The 18,797-nt window shown below is 38.8% G+C and overlaps 1 protein-coding gene across 4 annotated transcripts in view; it reads right to left on the reverse strand.

Annotated features, from left to right (window-relative positions):
• The window catches only part of LOC126185052 (WD repeat-containing protein 7), a 352,004-nt gene that overhangs the window by 115,704 nt on the left and 217,503 nt on the right, over positions 1–18,797 (reverse strand). For all 4 annotated transcript variants that reach the window (XM_049927810.1, XM_049927808.1, XM_049927809.1 and 1 more), the window contains 2 exons: positions 18,617–18,718; positions 1,235–1,447 (listed from right to left, as the gene is read on the reverse strand). In XM_049927810.1, coding sequence (XP_049783767.1) covers positions 1,235–1,447; positions 18,617–18,718 — 315 coding nt within the window. The remainder of the gene's footprint in view (positions 1–1,234; positions 1,448–18,616; positions 18,719–18,797) is intronic.

Below are 18,797 nucleotides of genomic sequence, written 5' to 3' on the forward strand. Positions count from 1 at the left end.
CATGATTGGTACCATTTGTCTTTTTGACAAGTGGTCAAAATATCTAATACTTGCACACTGTTCCAGTTTTTTGCCTAGCTGTGAAAAAAGTGTTACACATGAAGGAAACATCAGAAAATCAACCAATTTATTCCATATGAGCAATGATGAAACAAATGAATTATTCCAAATACAGACTAATACAATTATTTAACTGCCAAAAGACACAGGTCTTTTATGATGCACCTCAATATTTTGCGTGTTTATGAAGTATTGCCTGCTGTGAATTCACAATTAACTGTAACTGACATTTGCAGGATACTTTTCTGTTGGCCACCAGATGACCTTAGCACATGTGTTTCCAATCAATGAAATATTAGTTTATCCAAAAGCCATGGAAGGAAAAGCATCTTTCGCAGTGCAGACGGTATCAAAATTTTCAGCAAAATATGATCAGGTATCACTATACCAAAGAAATCACATTGTTTTCACTCTGCAACTTCCCCGGAGCTGAGAACATTTAGGGCCTGAGATAATGTATGTTGAAATGCAGTTGTGCCCAAATGCTGCACTGTCATCACTATGACCCAAAAGCTAGCAGATACTGGTCCAATAACATGACTTGCTACTGACCCATATGCCCCAAACTGTATTTGTCAGTTCACAGTAGCATGAGGCACTGACAGTTCAAGGTCATGGTGCAGCAAACAAGTTTGAGCATAATACTGGTTAAATCAAGGGCAGGTACTAGGGAGAAATAATGAGTTACTGTCAACACTCATAACTATTAGGAGATGTAACTCTGAAAAGGAACTGTTACTTCTAAACACCTGAGAAGGTCACAACCAGTATATTGTTCAATACACAGCTGATTCTACACTGCAACAAAATGGCTGTAAGAATGTCTTCATCCTCACAGTACAGAATGAAATGGTTCTTTTTCAGTATGTTCGTTTGACAGACATGTCACTGACTGGGTATGTGCAGGATGTGGCAGGGTATGTCTCTTCTTTGGCGTAAGTAATGGTGACCTACAAAAGGAGGTAATACAGCCCATCAGGCAATATTTCAGAAACATATCAAATGTGTCTTTAGTTCGATATTCTGAGATGCATAATTAATTACTTCATCTCAATACAACTTCAGAAAATTATGAGCTTATGAAAATGATTTGGTTGTACCACACTAGTGATAATTTACTGATATTTATAACAAGCTGAAACACTATTATTATTTCAATAACTACATTACTGACCTCCTTTGGAGAGTACACCAAAAGAAACGGGAACCATTGGCCGCAGCAGACCCAGTTTCTTCTCACAGACTTTGTCAAGATCAGGATCCATGTCCCAAGCGTGCATCAGTGACAGAAGAAGTTGTGCTGTTTCCATAGTAATGTTGGTCTCTAGCCCTGCCACAGCACGAGGCTTTGTCTTTGAAGAGGTTTCATTCCCATTTTCAGTGCCACCTGTTAATAAAATAAGAAACACTTGTATCAGATGCTTACCACTAGACTTTTTCCACACTGTATAGTGAATATGTATATGTCAAATAGTTTTAATTAATATAGGAGATGCTGGATTGCAATTATATTACTTACACATTAACTAAGTGCCTTTTAATTGAAGAGGTCATAAGAAAATCAGCCCTTGTCAGAAAATTACATTTTTTCAAGATATGGATAAAACATTGTAAATCATCGTATATCATCTCATTATCGATTTTATTTTTTATATTATTTCATAGGCATATCAAAAACATTTCTATGATATGTCTAACTTACCTTTCAGCCTACCTTCCAGCAAAATTTTTAAACTTACAGTACTCACTCTACGGGTTGTTTTTGTCAGAAAGTTTAGCTGTGAATAAGAAAGAATGACACAATACCTGCAGTAATTAGCCTTCATTAACCTAATGTACCACAGAACAAAAGATTGTGTCTACATCTACATCTACATCTACATCCATACGCCGCAAGCCACCTGATGGTCTGTGGCGGAGGGTACCTTGAGTACCTCTATCAGTTCTCCCTTCTATTCCAGTCTCGTATTGTTCGTGGAAAGAAGGATTGTAGGTATGCTTCTGTGTGGGCTCTAATCTCTCCGATTTTATCCTCATGGTCTCTTAGCAAGATATACGTAGGAGGGAGCAATATACTGCCTGACTCTTCGGTGAAGGTATGTTCTCGAAACTTTGACAAAAGCCCGTACCGAGCTACTGAGCGTCTCTCCTGCAGAGTCTTCCACTGGAGTTTATCTATCATCTCCGTAACGCTTTCACGATTACTAAATGATCCTGTAACGAAGAGCGCTGCTCTCCGTTGGATCTTCTCTCTCTCTTCTATCAACCCTATCTGGTACGGATCCCACACTGCCGAGCAGTATTCAAGCAGTGGGTGAACAAGCGTATTGTAACCTACTTCCTTCGTTTTCGGATTGCATTTCCTTAGCATTCTTCCAATGAATCTCAGTCTGGAATCTGCTTTACCGACGATCAACTTTATATGATCATTCCATTTTAAATCACTCCTAATGCCTACTTCCAGATAATTTATGGAATTAACTGCTTCCAGTTGCTGACCTGTTATTTTATAGCTAAATGATAAGGGAACTATCTTTCTATGTATTCGCAGCACATTACACTTGTCTACATTGAGATTCAATTGCCATTCCCTGCACCATGCGTCAATTCGCTGCAGATCGTCCTGCATTTCAGTACAATTTTCCACTGTTACAACCTCTTGATACAACACAGAATCATCTGCAAAAAGCCTCAGTCAACTTCCGATGTCATCCACAAGGTAATTTATGTATATTGTGAATAGCAATGGTCCTACGACACTCCCCTGTGGCACACCTGAAATCACTCCTACTTCGGAAGACTTCTCTCCAGTGAGAATGGCATGCTGCGTTCTGTTATCTAGGAACTCTTCGATCCAATCACACAATTGGTCTGATAGCCCATATGCTCTTATTTTGTTCATTAAACGACTGTGGGGAACTGTATCGAACGCCTTGCAGAAGTCAAGAAACACGGCATCTACCTGTGAACCCGCGTCTATGGCCCTCTGAGTCTCGTGGACGAATAGCGCGAGCTGGGTTTGACACGACCGTCTTTTTCGAGACCCATGCTGATTCCTACAGAGTAGATTTCTAGTCTCCAGAAAAGTCATTATACCCGAACATAATACGTGTTCCAAAATTCTACAACTGATCGACGTTAGAGATATGGGTCTATAGTTCTGCATATCTGTTCAACGTCCCTTCTTGAAAATGGGGATGACCTGTGCCCTTTTCCAATCCTTTGGAACACTACGCTCTTCTAGAGACCTATGGTACACCGCTGCAAGAATGGGGGCAAGTTCCTTCGCGTACTCTGTGTAAAATCGAACTGGTATCCCATCAGGTCCAGCGGCCTTTCCTCTTTTGAGCGATTTTAATTGTTTCTCTATCCCTCTTTCGTCTATTTCGATATCTACCATTTTGTCATCTGTGCAACAATCTAGAGAAGGAACTACAGTGCAGTCTTCCTCTGTGAAACAGCTTTGGAAAAAGACATTTAGTATTTCGTCCTTTAGGCTGTCATCCTCTGTTTTAGTACCATTTTGGTCACAGAGTGTCTGGACATTTTGTTTTGACCCACTTACCGCTTTGACATAAGATCAAAATTTCTTAGGATTTTCTGCCAAGTCGGTACATAGAACTTTACTTTCGAATTCATTGAATGCCTCTCGCATAGCCCTCCTCACACTGCATTTTGCTTCGTGTAATTTTTGTTTGTCTGCAACGCTTTGGCTATGTTTATGTTTGCTGTGAAGTTCCCTTTGCTCCCACAGCAGTTTCCTAACTTGGTTGTTGTACCACGGAGGCTCTTTTCCATGTCTTATGATCTTGCTTGGCACATACTCATCTAACGCATATTGTACGATGGTTTTGAACTTTGCCCACTGATCCTCAACACTATCTGCACTTGAGACAAAACTTTTGTGTTGAGCCGTCAGGTACTCTGTAATCTGCTTTTTGTCACTTTCGCTAAACAGAAAACTCTTCCTACCTTTTTTAATATTTCTATTTACGGCTGAAATCATCGATGCAGTAACCGCTTTATGATCGCTGATTCCCTGTTCTGTGTTAACTGTTTCAAATAGTTCGGGTCTGTTTGTCACCAGATATGTTATCGCCACGAGTCGGTTCTCTGTTTAACTGCTCAAGGTAGTTTTCAGATAAAGCACTTAAAAAAATTTCACTGGATTCTTTGTCCCTGCCACCCGTTATGAACGTTTGAGTCTCCCAGTCTATATCCGGCAAATTAAAATCTCCACCCAGAACTATAACATGGTGGGGAAATCTACTGGAAATATTTTCCAAATTATCCTTCAGGTGCTCAGCCACAACATCCAATTACCATGTCTGAGCCTGCTTTAACCATGACCTTCACCCAAATTATTTCACATTTCGAATCTCTGTCAATTTCCTTCGATACTATTGCACTTCTTATCGCTATAAACACGCCTCCCCCTTCACTGTCCAGCCTGTCTCTGCGGTATACATTCCAATCTGAGTGTAGGATTTCATTACTGTTTACCTCTGGTTTCAGCCAACTTTCTGTCCCTAGTACTATATGGGCGTTGTGACCGTTTATTAATGAGAGCAGTTCTGGGACCTTTCTATAGACACTCCTGCAGTTTACTATTAGCACATTAATATTGTTATTCCCTGTTGCATTTTGCCTGCTCCAACCTTGCCGCGTCTCGGGAGGCGTCTTGTCGGGCCTAGGGAGGGAATTCTCTAACCTAAAAAACCCACATGTGCACTCCACACGTACTCCGCTACCCTTGTAGCCGCTTCCGGCGTGTAGTGCACGCCTGACCTATTCAGGGGGACCCTACATTTCTCCACCCAATAGCGGAGGTCAAGAAATTTGCACCCCAGATCTCTGCAGAATCGTCTGAGCCTCTGGTTTAAGCCTTCTACTTGGCTCCAAACCAGAGGACCGCGATTGGTTCTGGGAACGATACTACAAATAGTTAGTTCAGATTCCACCCCTCGAGCCGGCAGGGCCTCCTCCACATCTCGGATGAGACCCCCACCGAGCAGACAGAGTGAACACTGGCCTTCTTCCCCAACCTTTCCGCTAAACCACAGTACCATATCTGTCTGAAACAAAATATTTCACTACTTGTTGCTAAGATACAGACAGGTTTTACGTGTAGTCTAAACATATGCCAACCAAATACATGTCTTGAATTTTTGACTCCATTCAACAGTATGCAGAAAAAAGTTGTTCCCTTTGTTTGGTTGTCGAGGACTGAAAGCATCACAATCTTTTGCATCCGTAACTAATGGGACTGGATATTAGTTCATCTACAAACTTTTCTGATAGAAAAAATTTACTGATGGAGAAAAGGAAAGAACATAAATAGCAATTACCTGCAGATATCAACATGTTCGACACGAATATTTCTGCCAATGTGTCTTACATTTTTTGATCAAAACTACAATTAGCAGGCTATTTTGAAACAGGACTTATTGTCACAAACTGATACTGAGAGACTAGTGGCTCATAAGTTTGTAACAACTGTAATTATTTTTTTATGAACCAAATCTATTGATTTTGGTGTCATTGGAAATTTTTATTTTACATAATACCTATTATCATACTTTCCAGCATTAAAAAAATGAGAAGGTGTTTTTCGTGTGTGTGTGTGTGTGTGTGTGTGTGTGTGTGTGTGTGTGTGTGTAAATCTTATTTGTTCCCTGATGTAAATGTTAGAGATAACATAAAGTAGTCACTACCTCTTTTTTCTCCTTACAGATTCTTCATAATACATCTCTGACAGATAAGAGTGTCAAAAAAGTTTCAGTCATCCAGTCCTTTAGCCCAAGACACACACTCAATTTAGAAATCACCAAATAAAACAAATGTTCTATATGCTTTTTGTCAACAATGGTGACTCGTAAGAAAAGTAATAGGAGCAAAGAAATCAATTTAATATACATGTCAAGTCTGAATCAAGCTGATGTTGAATTACTGAAGCTACGAAGTATCTGTGAAAATACTGAAAGTGTTTGTTGTTCTCATCAAAGGCTCTACATGGAAACATTTGAAGACAGACAAAGAATCTGATATGATGCTTTTAAGAAGCACGGTAAAAAGAAATATTTGAAAGTTGTTTCTTTAACCATGACCAAGACATACAAGCCTTCCACTTATCCCAGGAACTAATCTTTGTACAAAATGCCATAATGCCATTTTATCTCTTACTTCTATAGCTTGCCAGTGATGGATGAATGTAAAGTTGAAGATCCATCACACGCACCAGATACATCTACTACCTTTGGAAAATTTAATGAAAGCTGTGAATTACTTGGAATTTCACAATTTAAGGTTACCAAAAGAATAAAAGGCAAGCTCCTGAATACATTCAATCCAAGTCTTGTGCCTCAGCATTAACCCTTTCAGATTCTCTGGCTACAACTGTGTACCTTAAATTTTACTGTGTCATGGTGTTCAACATTTTCATCATGTGCAAGTGCTGCCAACTGTTGGGCATCACTATGAAAATATCAGCAAATCAGTGTCAGCATGTGGAGTAGCTCGTGACAGTGCGCAGCAGCTTGTGATCACTAGACTATGCGTACGTGGTTGGTTTGCTATATTCCACTGTATAATTTAATATTATTATTATTTTGCATGGTAATTATTGAATTGTCATTTTATTATTTATTACAATAGAGAATATTTTGTAATTAGTTATTTTAGTCCATGAAATGAAGCCAAGTGTACAAATTATGTTTTGAAAACTGGTAAATATTTTTGTATAAATCTTGCATCTAAAATCATTAAAAATCAACTAAGAGCATTACCATATGAATAAAAATTTTCCTCCCTTCATAAAAAATTCAGGTCTGAAAGGATTAAAATGCCAGTGAATAGCATCATAAGTGCTACATGTTCCAGTAGAATGTGTGTCTGAAAAACCTGGTAGTGCTGAATGCACAGAATGTAATAGTTTAATGCAAAAATTTCAAGAGCAATCATCCAGAAGGTGTGTAAAGAAAGACTGTAAATACTTCAGCATCAACGTCATGGGGTACATATTTTCTTAACATTACTGAATAAGTGCTAGGTATTACTAAAAGAAGACGATATTTTGTGAAAAGGAAGCTAGGGAAACAGAACAGGTAAAGCTGTGGAGACAAACATCCAGATCACCCCCTTCCCTTTTTTTTCTTTTTTCTCCCTATAGTGATAATGTAGGTTGAATTTCTGCTAATAAGAAACATTGTATGTCTGTCTGTCTCTTCAGAAAATGGCAAAACAGTGTATAACACAAAAAGCCTAATTTTGCATAAAATGAAAGACGTACGAGGTGTGTTCAAAAAGAAACCGAACTTTTGAAATAGCGCACTAACCAGCAGAGAGTGCACACTGCAGCTACTGAGTGCACCTAGCGGCAGGTTTAGACAACAAACTGCCATTTGCCTCATGTCACTTGGACAATTATCATGTGAATCACAACTGCTGTAGCAAGCATGTGTACAGTCGGCAAAACTTTCACAGAGACATTTCAAATGCTTAGCCAAGCATACGGGGAGGACTGTATGAGTCGCACGCAGTGCTACAAGCAGTTTAAACATTTTCAAGAGGGCAGAATCTTGGTCTGTGACAATTCCAAGCCTGGACGTCCTTCCACATAACCGACGACGGCCATGTGGATAGTGTTTGTGCTGTGATTCACAGAAATCGTTGTTTAACTGTTTAGGAAGTTTCTGAGGAGGTGGACACCTTGCTTGGTGTATTAAGCGTAAAAAATCAGATGACTGAACAATGAAAAAATGTTGTTTGGAGTGACGAACCACAGTACACAATGTGGTGATGTGATGTCACGGTGTGAGTATGGTGACTGCCCAGAGAACGTCATCTGCCAACTTGTGTAGTGCCAACAGTAAAATTCGGAGGTGGTGGTGTTATGGTGTGATCGTGTTTTTCATAGAGGGGGCTTGCACCCATTGTTGTTTTGCTTCAAATGGTTCAAATGGCTCTGAGCACTATGGGACTTAACATCTGAGGTAATCAGTCCCTTAGAACTTAGAACTACTTGAACCTAACTAACCTAAGGACATCACACACATCCATGCCCAAGGCAAGATTTGAACCTGCGACCGTAGCAGTCGCGCAGTTCCAGACTGAAGCACCTAGAACCACTCGATCACGCTGGCCGGCTGTTGTTTTGTATGAAACTATCACAGCACAGACCTACATTGATGTTTTAAGCATATTCTTGCTTCAGGGATGGCAATCACATCTTTCAACATGACTGAGCACCTATTCCTAATACACAGTCTGTGGCGGAGTGGTTACATGACAATAACATCACATCTCTTTAATGGACTGGCCTGAATCCTATAGAACACCTTTGGGGCGTTTTGGAATGCTGACTTCGTGTCAGGCCTCACTGACCGACATCGATCTCTCTCCTCAGTGCACTCTGTGCAGAATGGGCTGCCATTCCCCAAGAAACTTTCCACCACCTGACTGAATGTATGCCTGCGAGAGTGGAAGCTGTCATCAAGGCTAAAGCTTGGCCAATACCATATGGAATTCCAGCATTACCGATGGAGGGGCCACGAACTTTTCAGTCATTTGCAGCCAGGTGTCCGGATACTTTTGATCACATAGTGTATGTACAATCTATTCCTACCTCACTTACTCCCCCCCCCCCCCCCCCCCCCACCAGTCTCTCTCTCTCTCTCTCTCTCTCTCTCTCTCTCTCTCTCTCTCTCTCTCTCTCTCTCTCTCACACACACACACACACACACACACCCACCCACCCACCCACACACAACCACCATTCAAAAATACTTTTATAGCACAGGAGTATTACCCATTAACTTCTTCACATCATTAGATGCATGATCAAAGAATTTTATGACTGAATACCTCACTGTTTTTTGTAGCACACTTCGGCTAAGGCTAAGTGATGGATATTTTAAGTAATTTCTCCTTCCAGTATTACCTTTATGGATGTTACTGTTGTTTTCAAACTGTGATTGAAACCTAATTTATCAGTGCACTACCTCATAACAGAGAGACAAATATTCCTAGCGTAATGTAACTCATTATTTTGTGAAGAATACAATATATTCTGAAGAGTCAATATGGGAAGACTAGCTTGCATTAGTTTTGTTTCACCAACAACAAGAATCCATGAATGAAATATATTAATAGCAATCCCTGTTATTTTATATTATCTGCGAGTTTTATTACTACCGCTTACCTCATATAGCAAATGATTTATATTAATGATCTCAGTCAATATGTAGCATACATGCTACATCCTACTGTTATTTTTTTCCATCCATGGGAATAAACTAATGTTCTGTGCCTGACTGTAGCATATACTTTACGGCTTGTGCTTTGTGTGTATCTCTGGTTTTTGTTTCTGCATGTACCCAGTAGGTGGCAGTATCTGTTTGAAGAAATCATTTTATCAGAGTGTCAGAATGTCTTTGAGAGATAAAGGTAATTTATGTTTGTTTTTAGCAATTTTTAACTGGAATGTGTTTAGGATATGCTAATATACCATAAACTGTCACATAAATGACTGTTTATTATATTAAAATAACACAGCAGTACATATTCTGCAACAACCCACACTTTCACATTTCAACTGGATTGATTTCATAGCTTTTATGTGTTTAATACTGTGTTTTCTGATAATTGCATATATTTTAATGATTTCCTAACATACACAGTATTCCCCCCCATGAAGCACAGAACTTGCCAAGGTGGACTGGCTTGTGTGTCTCAGTGATACAGATAGCAATACTATAGGTACAATTGCAACAAGGGGCATCTGTGGAGAGGCCAGACAAACATGTGGTTCCTGAAGATGGCAGCAAACTTTTCAGTAGCTGCAGGGGCGACAGTCTGGATGATTAACTGATCTGGCCACATAACATCAGCCAGCATGGCCTTCTGTGCCCTTACTGCGAACAGCTGAAAGCAAGGGGAAAATTATAGACATTTTTCCTGATGGTACACAGCTCTACTGTATGGTTAAATGATGATGGTATCCTCTTGTGTAAAAAAATACTCCAGAGGTATAATAGTGCCCCATTTGGATCTTCAGGCAAGGACTACATGGGAAGATGATGTCATCAGGACAAACAAAAATGGCATTCTAGGGGGCAGATAGATAGGTAGGTGGCTTAGAGAATTTAAAAAGGGAAATGGATAGGTTGAAGTTAGATATAAAGTGAATTAAGTTTGGTGGCAAGATGAACATGACTTCTAGTCAAGTGAGTACAGTCTTATAAATACAAAATCAAATAGTGATAATGCAGGAGTAGGTCTTATAATGAATAAGAAAATAGGAATGCAGGTAAGCTATTATGAAGAGCAGAGTGAATGCATTATCACAGCCATGACAGACATTAAGCCAATATCCACCACAGTAGTTCAACTTTATATGCCAACCAGCTCCACAGATGAATAAGAGATTGAAAGAACATATGGTGAGGGAAAAGAAATTATTCAGATAGTTAAGGAAGATGAAAATTTAATTGTGATGGGGGACTGGAATTCAATAGGAGGAAAAGAAAGGGAAGGAAAATTAGCAGAATAGTATTAACTGATGTAAACGAATGACGAAGGATTGCACCTGGCAGAATTTTGCACAGTGTGTAATTTAATCATTGCTAACAATTGGTTTAAGTATCATGACAGAAGATTATGTATGTAGAAGAGACTTGGGAACACTGTCACATTGCAGATTGAGGGGGGAAATTAGTTTTTAACATCCTGTCAACAACGAGGTCAAGAGACAGATGCAGATTTAGTATATAATGCTGAGGCAGAGACAATGGAACCCAGTTTTAAGCCTTAAGACATTTCCAGGGCAAATCGTAATTTATTGCTTATTAACTGTAGATAAAAGCTGTATAAATTGCAAAAAGTTAGGAAATTAACAAGTCAGGAAGAGAAGACAAGAGAACAAGCTGAAAGAGCCACAGGTTGTTGACAGCTTTAAAGGGAGCATTAGGCAACAACTGATTGCAAGAGGGGAAAGGAATACAGCAGAAAAAAGAAGCAACTGTATGAATATCAAGGGCTCCAATGGAAAACCAGTACTAAGGAAGAAGGAAAGTTGAAAGGTGAGTGGAATATATGGATGGGCTATACAAGACAAATGAACTTTAAAGCAGTGTTATAGAAAGGGAAGAGGAAGTAGATGAAAATGAGATTGAAGATATGATTTTGTGAAGAGATTTTGACAGAGCACTGATGGACTTAAGTCAAAACAATGCCGCTGTAGTTGACTACATTCTCTCAGAAAATTTAAATCCTTGGGAGAGCAAGCCTTGACACAGCTATTCCACCAATTGTAGAAGATGCATGAGACAGGGGAAATACTCTCAGACTTCAAGAAGAATGTAATAATTCTAATTTCAAAGGAAGCATGTGCTGACAGGCATGAAAATTACTGAACTGTCAGTTTAAGAAGTCATGGTTGTAAAATACTGACATGAATTATTTACCAAAGAATGGAAAAACTGATAGAAACCAGCCTCAGGGAAGATCACTTTGGGGTCTGGAGAAATGTAGGAAAATGTGAAGTGATAAGTGATACTTACCCTGGAAGATATACAGGGTGTGCATAAAGTCCAGGAATACTTTCAACTATTTACTGCACAAGTACCGAACATTGCACAGATATCATATATATGTCATTTCGGGGAGGGGTGGTTGAGGGAGGTTTAAAGGGTAAGGCAGGTCACTCAGACCTGACGACAAGAGGGGCAACCTGTTCTGAGGATGAATATCATGTTATTCATCACATATATCTTTTATTTATTCTGTCTCACTATTTCCTTCATTTTAATTTCATTTTTTCATACTCATTCTCTCAGTTCCCCTCCTGCCCCCTCCCCCTTTTTTCTCTAGTACTTACAAATCACTATTCATTCCTTCTCTTCTTAATCCATTTTTTACTTACCACTCAGTTGTAGTCATGTCTGGAGCGAAGCTGGCACAATGCACAGTGCTGACTAATTTACTCTCTTTCATCCCTTTGATAACACCCTCCCTTCTGCCCTCCCCTTCAATCATATTTCCCCTCCTCCTCAGAACAAGTAGGTTTCACTTGTCTTAGGGGAGTGACATGCTCTTTCTTTTTAGCCTACCTACCTACCACCGTCCCTCCCGCCCTCCTTCCCCCCCCCTCCCTCCCCCCCCCTCTCTCTTCCCCCCCCTCTCCCTCTTTCTCCCCTTCTGGTGGACAAAACTATTAGTTCCAAAAGCTAGGATAGTGTTGTGTATTTTTATATTTGCCTACTGAGAGTATTGATATCTTCTTCCTAAAGATAAGTACAAGCCATTAATGCTGCTTCATAATTTCAGTTTTCTTAAGTTTTATATAAAACTGGTGTGAAACAAATGAACAGAATAAAGGCTCTTTGTTTTTTTCTAGATTAATAGTAAACTTGTTTGAAAATATGTATAAAAAAGTGTTTATCCAACATACCAAAATCAACAACACAGCCTACTAATCTAGACTTACACAAGACGAAAATACTGTACTCATGAATTACTTAATATTGTAACTGATCTATGGATGACTAAACAATTAAGCTAACTAGCTAAATATTTAATCTCAAGGCAACCATACAGAGTGACAAAGTTGATGCTTTAAATTGCAGATAAGCCATGTTAACTTGCAGCTGTGACTGATGTAAATTTTTGACTGAAATGTTATTTTCAGAGTAATTGTTTTTCCACCATCCAGAATATATTTACTTATTAAATTTTCATGACACCTCTGACCCAAAACAACGTTTATTCATAAAATGCAATTTCAGCCGTGTGTGTGTGTGTGTGTGTGTGTGTGTGTGTGTGTGTGTGTGTGTTAGTCCATGGAATATGCTCAGATGGCCGAGGCAGTCAAGATGCCCACTCATGTCAAGTGGAAGATCTGGGTTTGAGTCCCGAACTGGCACAAATTTTCATTGTCACCAATGCACACTGCATCCAAAGTTTATCCATATTCACAAACGCAAATGTGAGACTGTATTTCATATGGTTATAGATTGCTGCAGTGCCTGTTCCTTCAGACATGCATGGATATTCTGAAGGGCATTACGAAGTACACTGCAACAGCACAGGCACTGCAATTTGGTATTAGTAAAAAAGTGGTTAGAATTCAAAGGTACACACATTTTTCTTCGGAAATGAAGCACATTCAATAAATTAGGTACTTCCAGTGGTGTATGACAATAATGACTTGCATACTTTATTATAAACATTTTCTACAAATCAGTAAAAGATATTAGTTTTTAGTGCAAAAACAGGCAATGAGATAGCCTAATAATCTGACTAGGACCAAACAACAAAGGCACAAGAGTCAACTGTCTAGCCTTTGAAGATGATATGGTTCTACTACTGGAGAGCTGTGAAGAAGCCACAGAAAAGACTCTCAAACCACAAAAAAGGGCAGAAAAAATAGGTGTCAATAATCTCCTTCAAAAAGGCCAAGATAATGACAAACATAAAAACCCATCAAAAGGTTGTCAAAGAACTCTTATCTTGGAGACTGTATCAGCTGAAATGTCCTCAAGAAAAAGGCAATGGCATATAGAAGAAGCAAAGTTTAACTGGCCTTCCACACTCACCAAAAACACATAACAAAAGTTCACTCTAAAGGAATGCAAAAATTAGACATTACAAAATACTTATCAAACAGGAAGCTCTTTATGCAGCTGAAACACTGACCATCACCAATTAGGCCAAGCTGAAAGGCTGGAGAGCAAAGAGGGGTGATATTAATAAAAATCCTTGATCCAAAATTCCACAACAAACTAATTCACAACAGAAATGAAACCTTTTACCAAACTACCAAAAAATTCTCCGACACAACGAGGGAAAGAAGAAATGATTTTTAGGAACACATTTTCAGAATGAACCAAAATAGATTAACAGAAATTTTTTTTGACCACTTTCACAACAAAAAACCCAACTAAATTTGTTTAAGAAAATGAAAGAGGACTTAAGAGAACTCCAAACCACATACAATATGATCATAGAATAATATTTCTTTGTGTAAGTGGCATTACTGTCATAAAATTCAAGATTTACGATGTGAAAAATGTAACATTTATCACTTCAATGTTACTTTAGTTGACAACTGTATTAAACGAATGGACTGATGATAAAATGCATGTTAAAAGACAAAATTTTCTTGCTAGTCTTTCAATGGTATAAAAAAATTCAACAAGGAAAACTCGAAAATTAATCAAGTCTTTCAATGGTATAAAAAAGTCCAAGGAAAACTCGAAAAATTAATTATTGTGCATAGAGGTAGCAACAGTGGTTGGATGGAAGGTGTTCATTTGATTTTCGTACCTAAAAAAGATTGACATTATAATGAAGAATATTTAAGTTCTGCCTACACTGCAGTCCACTAGCATTACAATTATGGAGAATTGTTTCACATCATATATTCAAGTTTGAATCCAGATTGCAAAAAAAAAAAAAAAAAAGTTTTGAAAAAGCAAGCCATTCTAAAAATGGATGTACAATAGGGAGCCAATGTCTAGCCTGCTACAATTAACCCTAAATTACTTAAACAAGTTAATCATAATCTTGTAGACTATTACATTGTTCTTGAAATGGCAAAGGCTACGGGTCAAACTGTCATTAAGTTGCTGCCGCAGCACTGGAACTTGAACCTTATACAGCTTAACTGAACCAGTGTAAGAGGATGTAATGCTAAAAACAGTACCACATTCAAGCTATCAGCACATCACGATATCTGACCCCAATCTTTATACGACCATGGTCAAAGAGGTTTCTTGCAAAAACAAATCTAACACATTTCTGTCAAGGGTGGTTTTCCTATGTTTCAGGTTTTGCTTAGTCTGGCATGTCTGAAATTGTAGCTTTCTCGTTTATTGTAGGGTCGTTAATACCTCCTCTATCTGTTGCACCAAGCCGTGGGCATGTACATACACACAATTGTAAAGTGAGGTTCTCTCTGAATTTTGCAGCTGCTTTTGCTGATTTGTTTGGTGGCAGTTATTATTTTTATTAGTTAATCTTACCCAAATAATTTTGCAGAAAGACTCAGTTTCTACCTAAGCAGATTTCAAGTTTCTTGGCTATTGCTATGACTATGCCACTTATTTTCTGAGTAGCCAATTATGATGGGCCTATCTATTTCTGGTCTTGGCTAACTTAGCCACTTTCTTGCAAATGTTTTTACAGTTGAACATTAACATCATCATACAGTAATCTTTGCAGGCCCTCTTACGTGAGCCATTTTGGAGGACCCTCCAACATTCAACCCTACAAATAAAGTCTAAGAAGCACAACTGAGGTTGTCACAGTATTGGCTTTTTCTGTTTTCAGGATTTCATTCAGCACAAAATCCGAACACACAGCTCAGAGAAACGCATCAGATTGTGAATTTCATCAAGCAACAAAGGCAAATCTGACCACATCTGAATTTCTCTGCCTGTCACTGAAACAAATCAAATTTGTATACTTTTTCAGTTACAGATTATAGTTTTTATTTCTTTTTCTCATATATCAGATCATTAATTTTGGTCAGAAATGATCATCTTCAGACCCAATTACACAGTTTGCTAATCATAGTGACTCAGCATATGTGAAAATCGTACAGTCATAACAATGAGCAAAACAAGTTTCATCATATTTACACAAAATTTTAAGTACAGAGTCCACAACTGTGCCATGTGTGCCGACTCTACGAAGAAACTTATTAGATCAGCAGATTTAATATACCACACCACACAAGCATCTACTGGTAACATCAGCTAAGAAGGTAGATCATTAGTCATGGCGCATTTTGATGGAGAATTTTGGCACATTGTCTTGTTTACTAAGTGACCACGAACAGGAACAATTATCTTTGTTCAGAACTGAATATGGAAGCAACAGAATATGGGGAAAAAAGAAGAACAAAGGGCTTAATCACAATGAAGTTTCTGATTACGCTGCCACAAAGACTTCCCCAAGAAACTAACAGTGTCACTTCTGGCATGACACAGTTTGTCAGCAAATGTGTGCACAGGCTGCTATAAAATGGAATTTGTGTGTCCCAATCTCCTCTTGGGTCTTGGTTATGGATCACCACTGGTAATATTATTTCTTTATGTCGCTATTCTTTTAGATTTTAATTTATGAATTCTTACATTATTACTTTCCTTGTGAACCAAAGAATTAAAAATCTTTAATTGAATGTAAAAAAGACAAAAAGAACATGGTCCTGTTCCTCAATTCTAACAGTAAATGGACAGCTTTGCTCAACAACCAAAACAGTTACCAAATCATTAATTGCTTTCTCATAATATATGGTCCATCATCATCCAAAAATCTTGAAAACAAGAAGAAACAAATTTAAAGTTCCGATGCTGTGGGTGTCACGTTACAGCTATCCGTTGATAATTTTCAGAGGCTTAAAAACTTGAATGCCCTACTCAATGCTCCTTTGTAACCAACAATGAGTTTCATCGATATAGTGTATAAAATTGACGTGTCTTGCATTCCAAGCTCAACAATGTCTGCTTTTCCTTGGAGTAAAAGGTTATCATACATTTCTAAAAACAACTGTTCTCACTTCACCCCCCCCCCCCTCCAAATCCCTCCTCCCCACATCCCATCCCTTCTATGCTTAGAGATTGCATACAGGGGAGGGGACTGTAGGGAAGTTAAGGAAAGCCGAACAAATACATCCCTTATTAATATTATTAATAAATTCATTGAACGAGTCTGTGATCTATATTTAAAAAAGGATGATGCACCACTTTAGAAAAAATATTTACTGCATGGTGACACCAAACTTTGTTTCATAAGTTGTACAATTTGAACTAAACACCAAGGCCAAAAGTTATGAAATACACCGCTCAAAAGAATAAGGGGACCATGACTCCGGTGTCTGCTAAACTCCGCTGAGCAATAACTGAGGACTGGGTATCTTAGCAAATTATACCTTTATCTTTATCAAATTAATTACATAAAAAATCATTACATCATTCCTTTACATAACAAGAACTGAAATGTCCAACAGGTGTCAAAAACAAAATGGAAACAATCATTTTTCCCATCATACTGGGTGCTTTTCAATTGGATTTTGAGAGCTCCAATATTGTGTATGCCCTCTGCGAACATTTATCACCACCCAACACCCACATGGCATGCTCCATGTGAGCCACACTGTGGTATTCATCCTCACTCTTCAATAAGAGCCCTTGAGAGATCTTTGAGAGGTTGTGGTGGAACATGACTGCCACAGACATGTCTGATACCATGTCCCACACATGCTTGATGGGATTTAGGTCGAAAGACATCCCTGAAAATGCCCACCACAAGGGCCCTGGAATTATCGTGCATGATACTGAATTCAGAGCTACCACCATAAGCAGCAGCCACCATATAATCCAAGAGGATCTGTTGGATGTACTGCCTCGTTTTAAGGTGACCATGGACAACAAAAAGATCTGTATGGCTGTCAACACTGATGCCTCCCCATACCATCACATAATTTTGGCCGAATCCGTTGATTTCTTAGACAACATTTGGCAGGTAACACCCACCACAACATCACCACAGGATCAGCACACACGAATGAGGCCATTACCTTGCATCAGATAATATTTGAACTCATCTGTGAATAACATTTTTCACCACTGACGAAGTTGTCAGTTGACATGGGAATAGCAGAACTGAAGATGAGCTGCGAGATGATGTAGTATCAAGCAGGGTACTCCAACAGGACATCAGGGTCATAAGGTCATTCCTCATAACCTGTTCCTTACAATCTGATTGGACACAGCAGCTCCAGTGACACTTCTGAGAGCGTCTTCCAATGCCCTGGCAGTAGCCATATGATGCCTCAGTGCAGAGATGACCAGATATTGGTCTTTGCATGGGGCTGTAATCCGTTGGTGACATTGTCCAACTTACCTTCTGCACTGACCTGTCTCCCTGTAGTGTGGGTGACAGATGGTGAGACATTGGCTCTTCCGCAACACGAAGAAAAGTCCATCCTTATTGGATCAAACAGACTGCCCTTGTAACTTTCACTGCATTATGATGTTGCAGTACATGTGCTTGATCAAATAACGACCATAAATGACAACTGCTGTCTGGGTATCTCACTAGAGAACATTGGGACACTGGTGCTACCTTCCCTCTGAGGGGTCACCTGATACTGTAAAGCATAACACAGCTGATAAATGGCAAATGACTTTGGCTGTTACATACATTGAAAGAGAAGATCTCTAACTACTCAAAATGACCACTAGTACTGCCTGTTTCAAAACAGATTCAACATAACATTGATACACATTTTCCACATACATATTCTTGTGATTCTTTTCAGTAGTGTAATATAATGAAGAAGAACGCACTAAGCAATTTTGACGGTATTATTCATAATGCTTATCTGCCTTCATTCAGAGCACACACTGTATTCCTTGCTGCCCTCCCTCTTCTTACACTATGCAGATATGCCCCTTACCCAAGACAATCACATATATGCCACCTAGGATGTTCTGTCATTCCAACTAATCTCCTGGATGAGAGAGTCTTTAATGTGCACAATGAAATTACATACCTTTTCCTTCAGGCTGAGCAGGTTTGAAGCTAACATTTTCAGCTTTTGCTTGAAGCTTTGTTTGAACATTTTCAGCTCCCTCCTTCATTTTTGCCAATATGCCTGTGGAAGTTCACAAACATTTTATCACCACATTCTGTAATGTACTAAGCATAAGTACAAAACATACATAAATAAAACA

This window comes from Schistocerca cancellata, chromosome 4, assembly GCF_023864275.1.
Source record: "Schistocerca cancellata isolate TAMUIC-IGC-003103 chromosome 4, iqSchCanc2.1, whole genome shotgun sequence".
NCBI classification, from domain to species: Eukaryota; Metazoa; Arthropoda; class Insecta; order Orthoptera; family Acrididae; genus Schistocerca; species Schistocerca cancellata.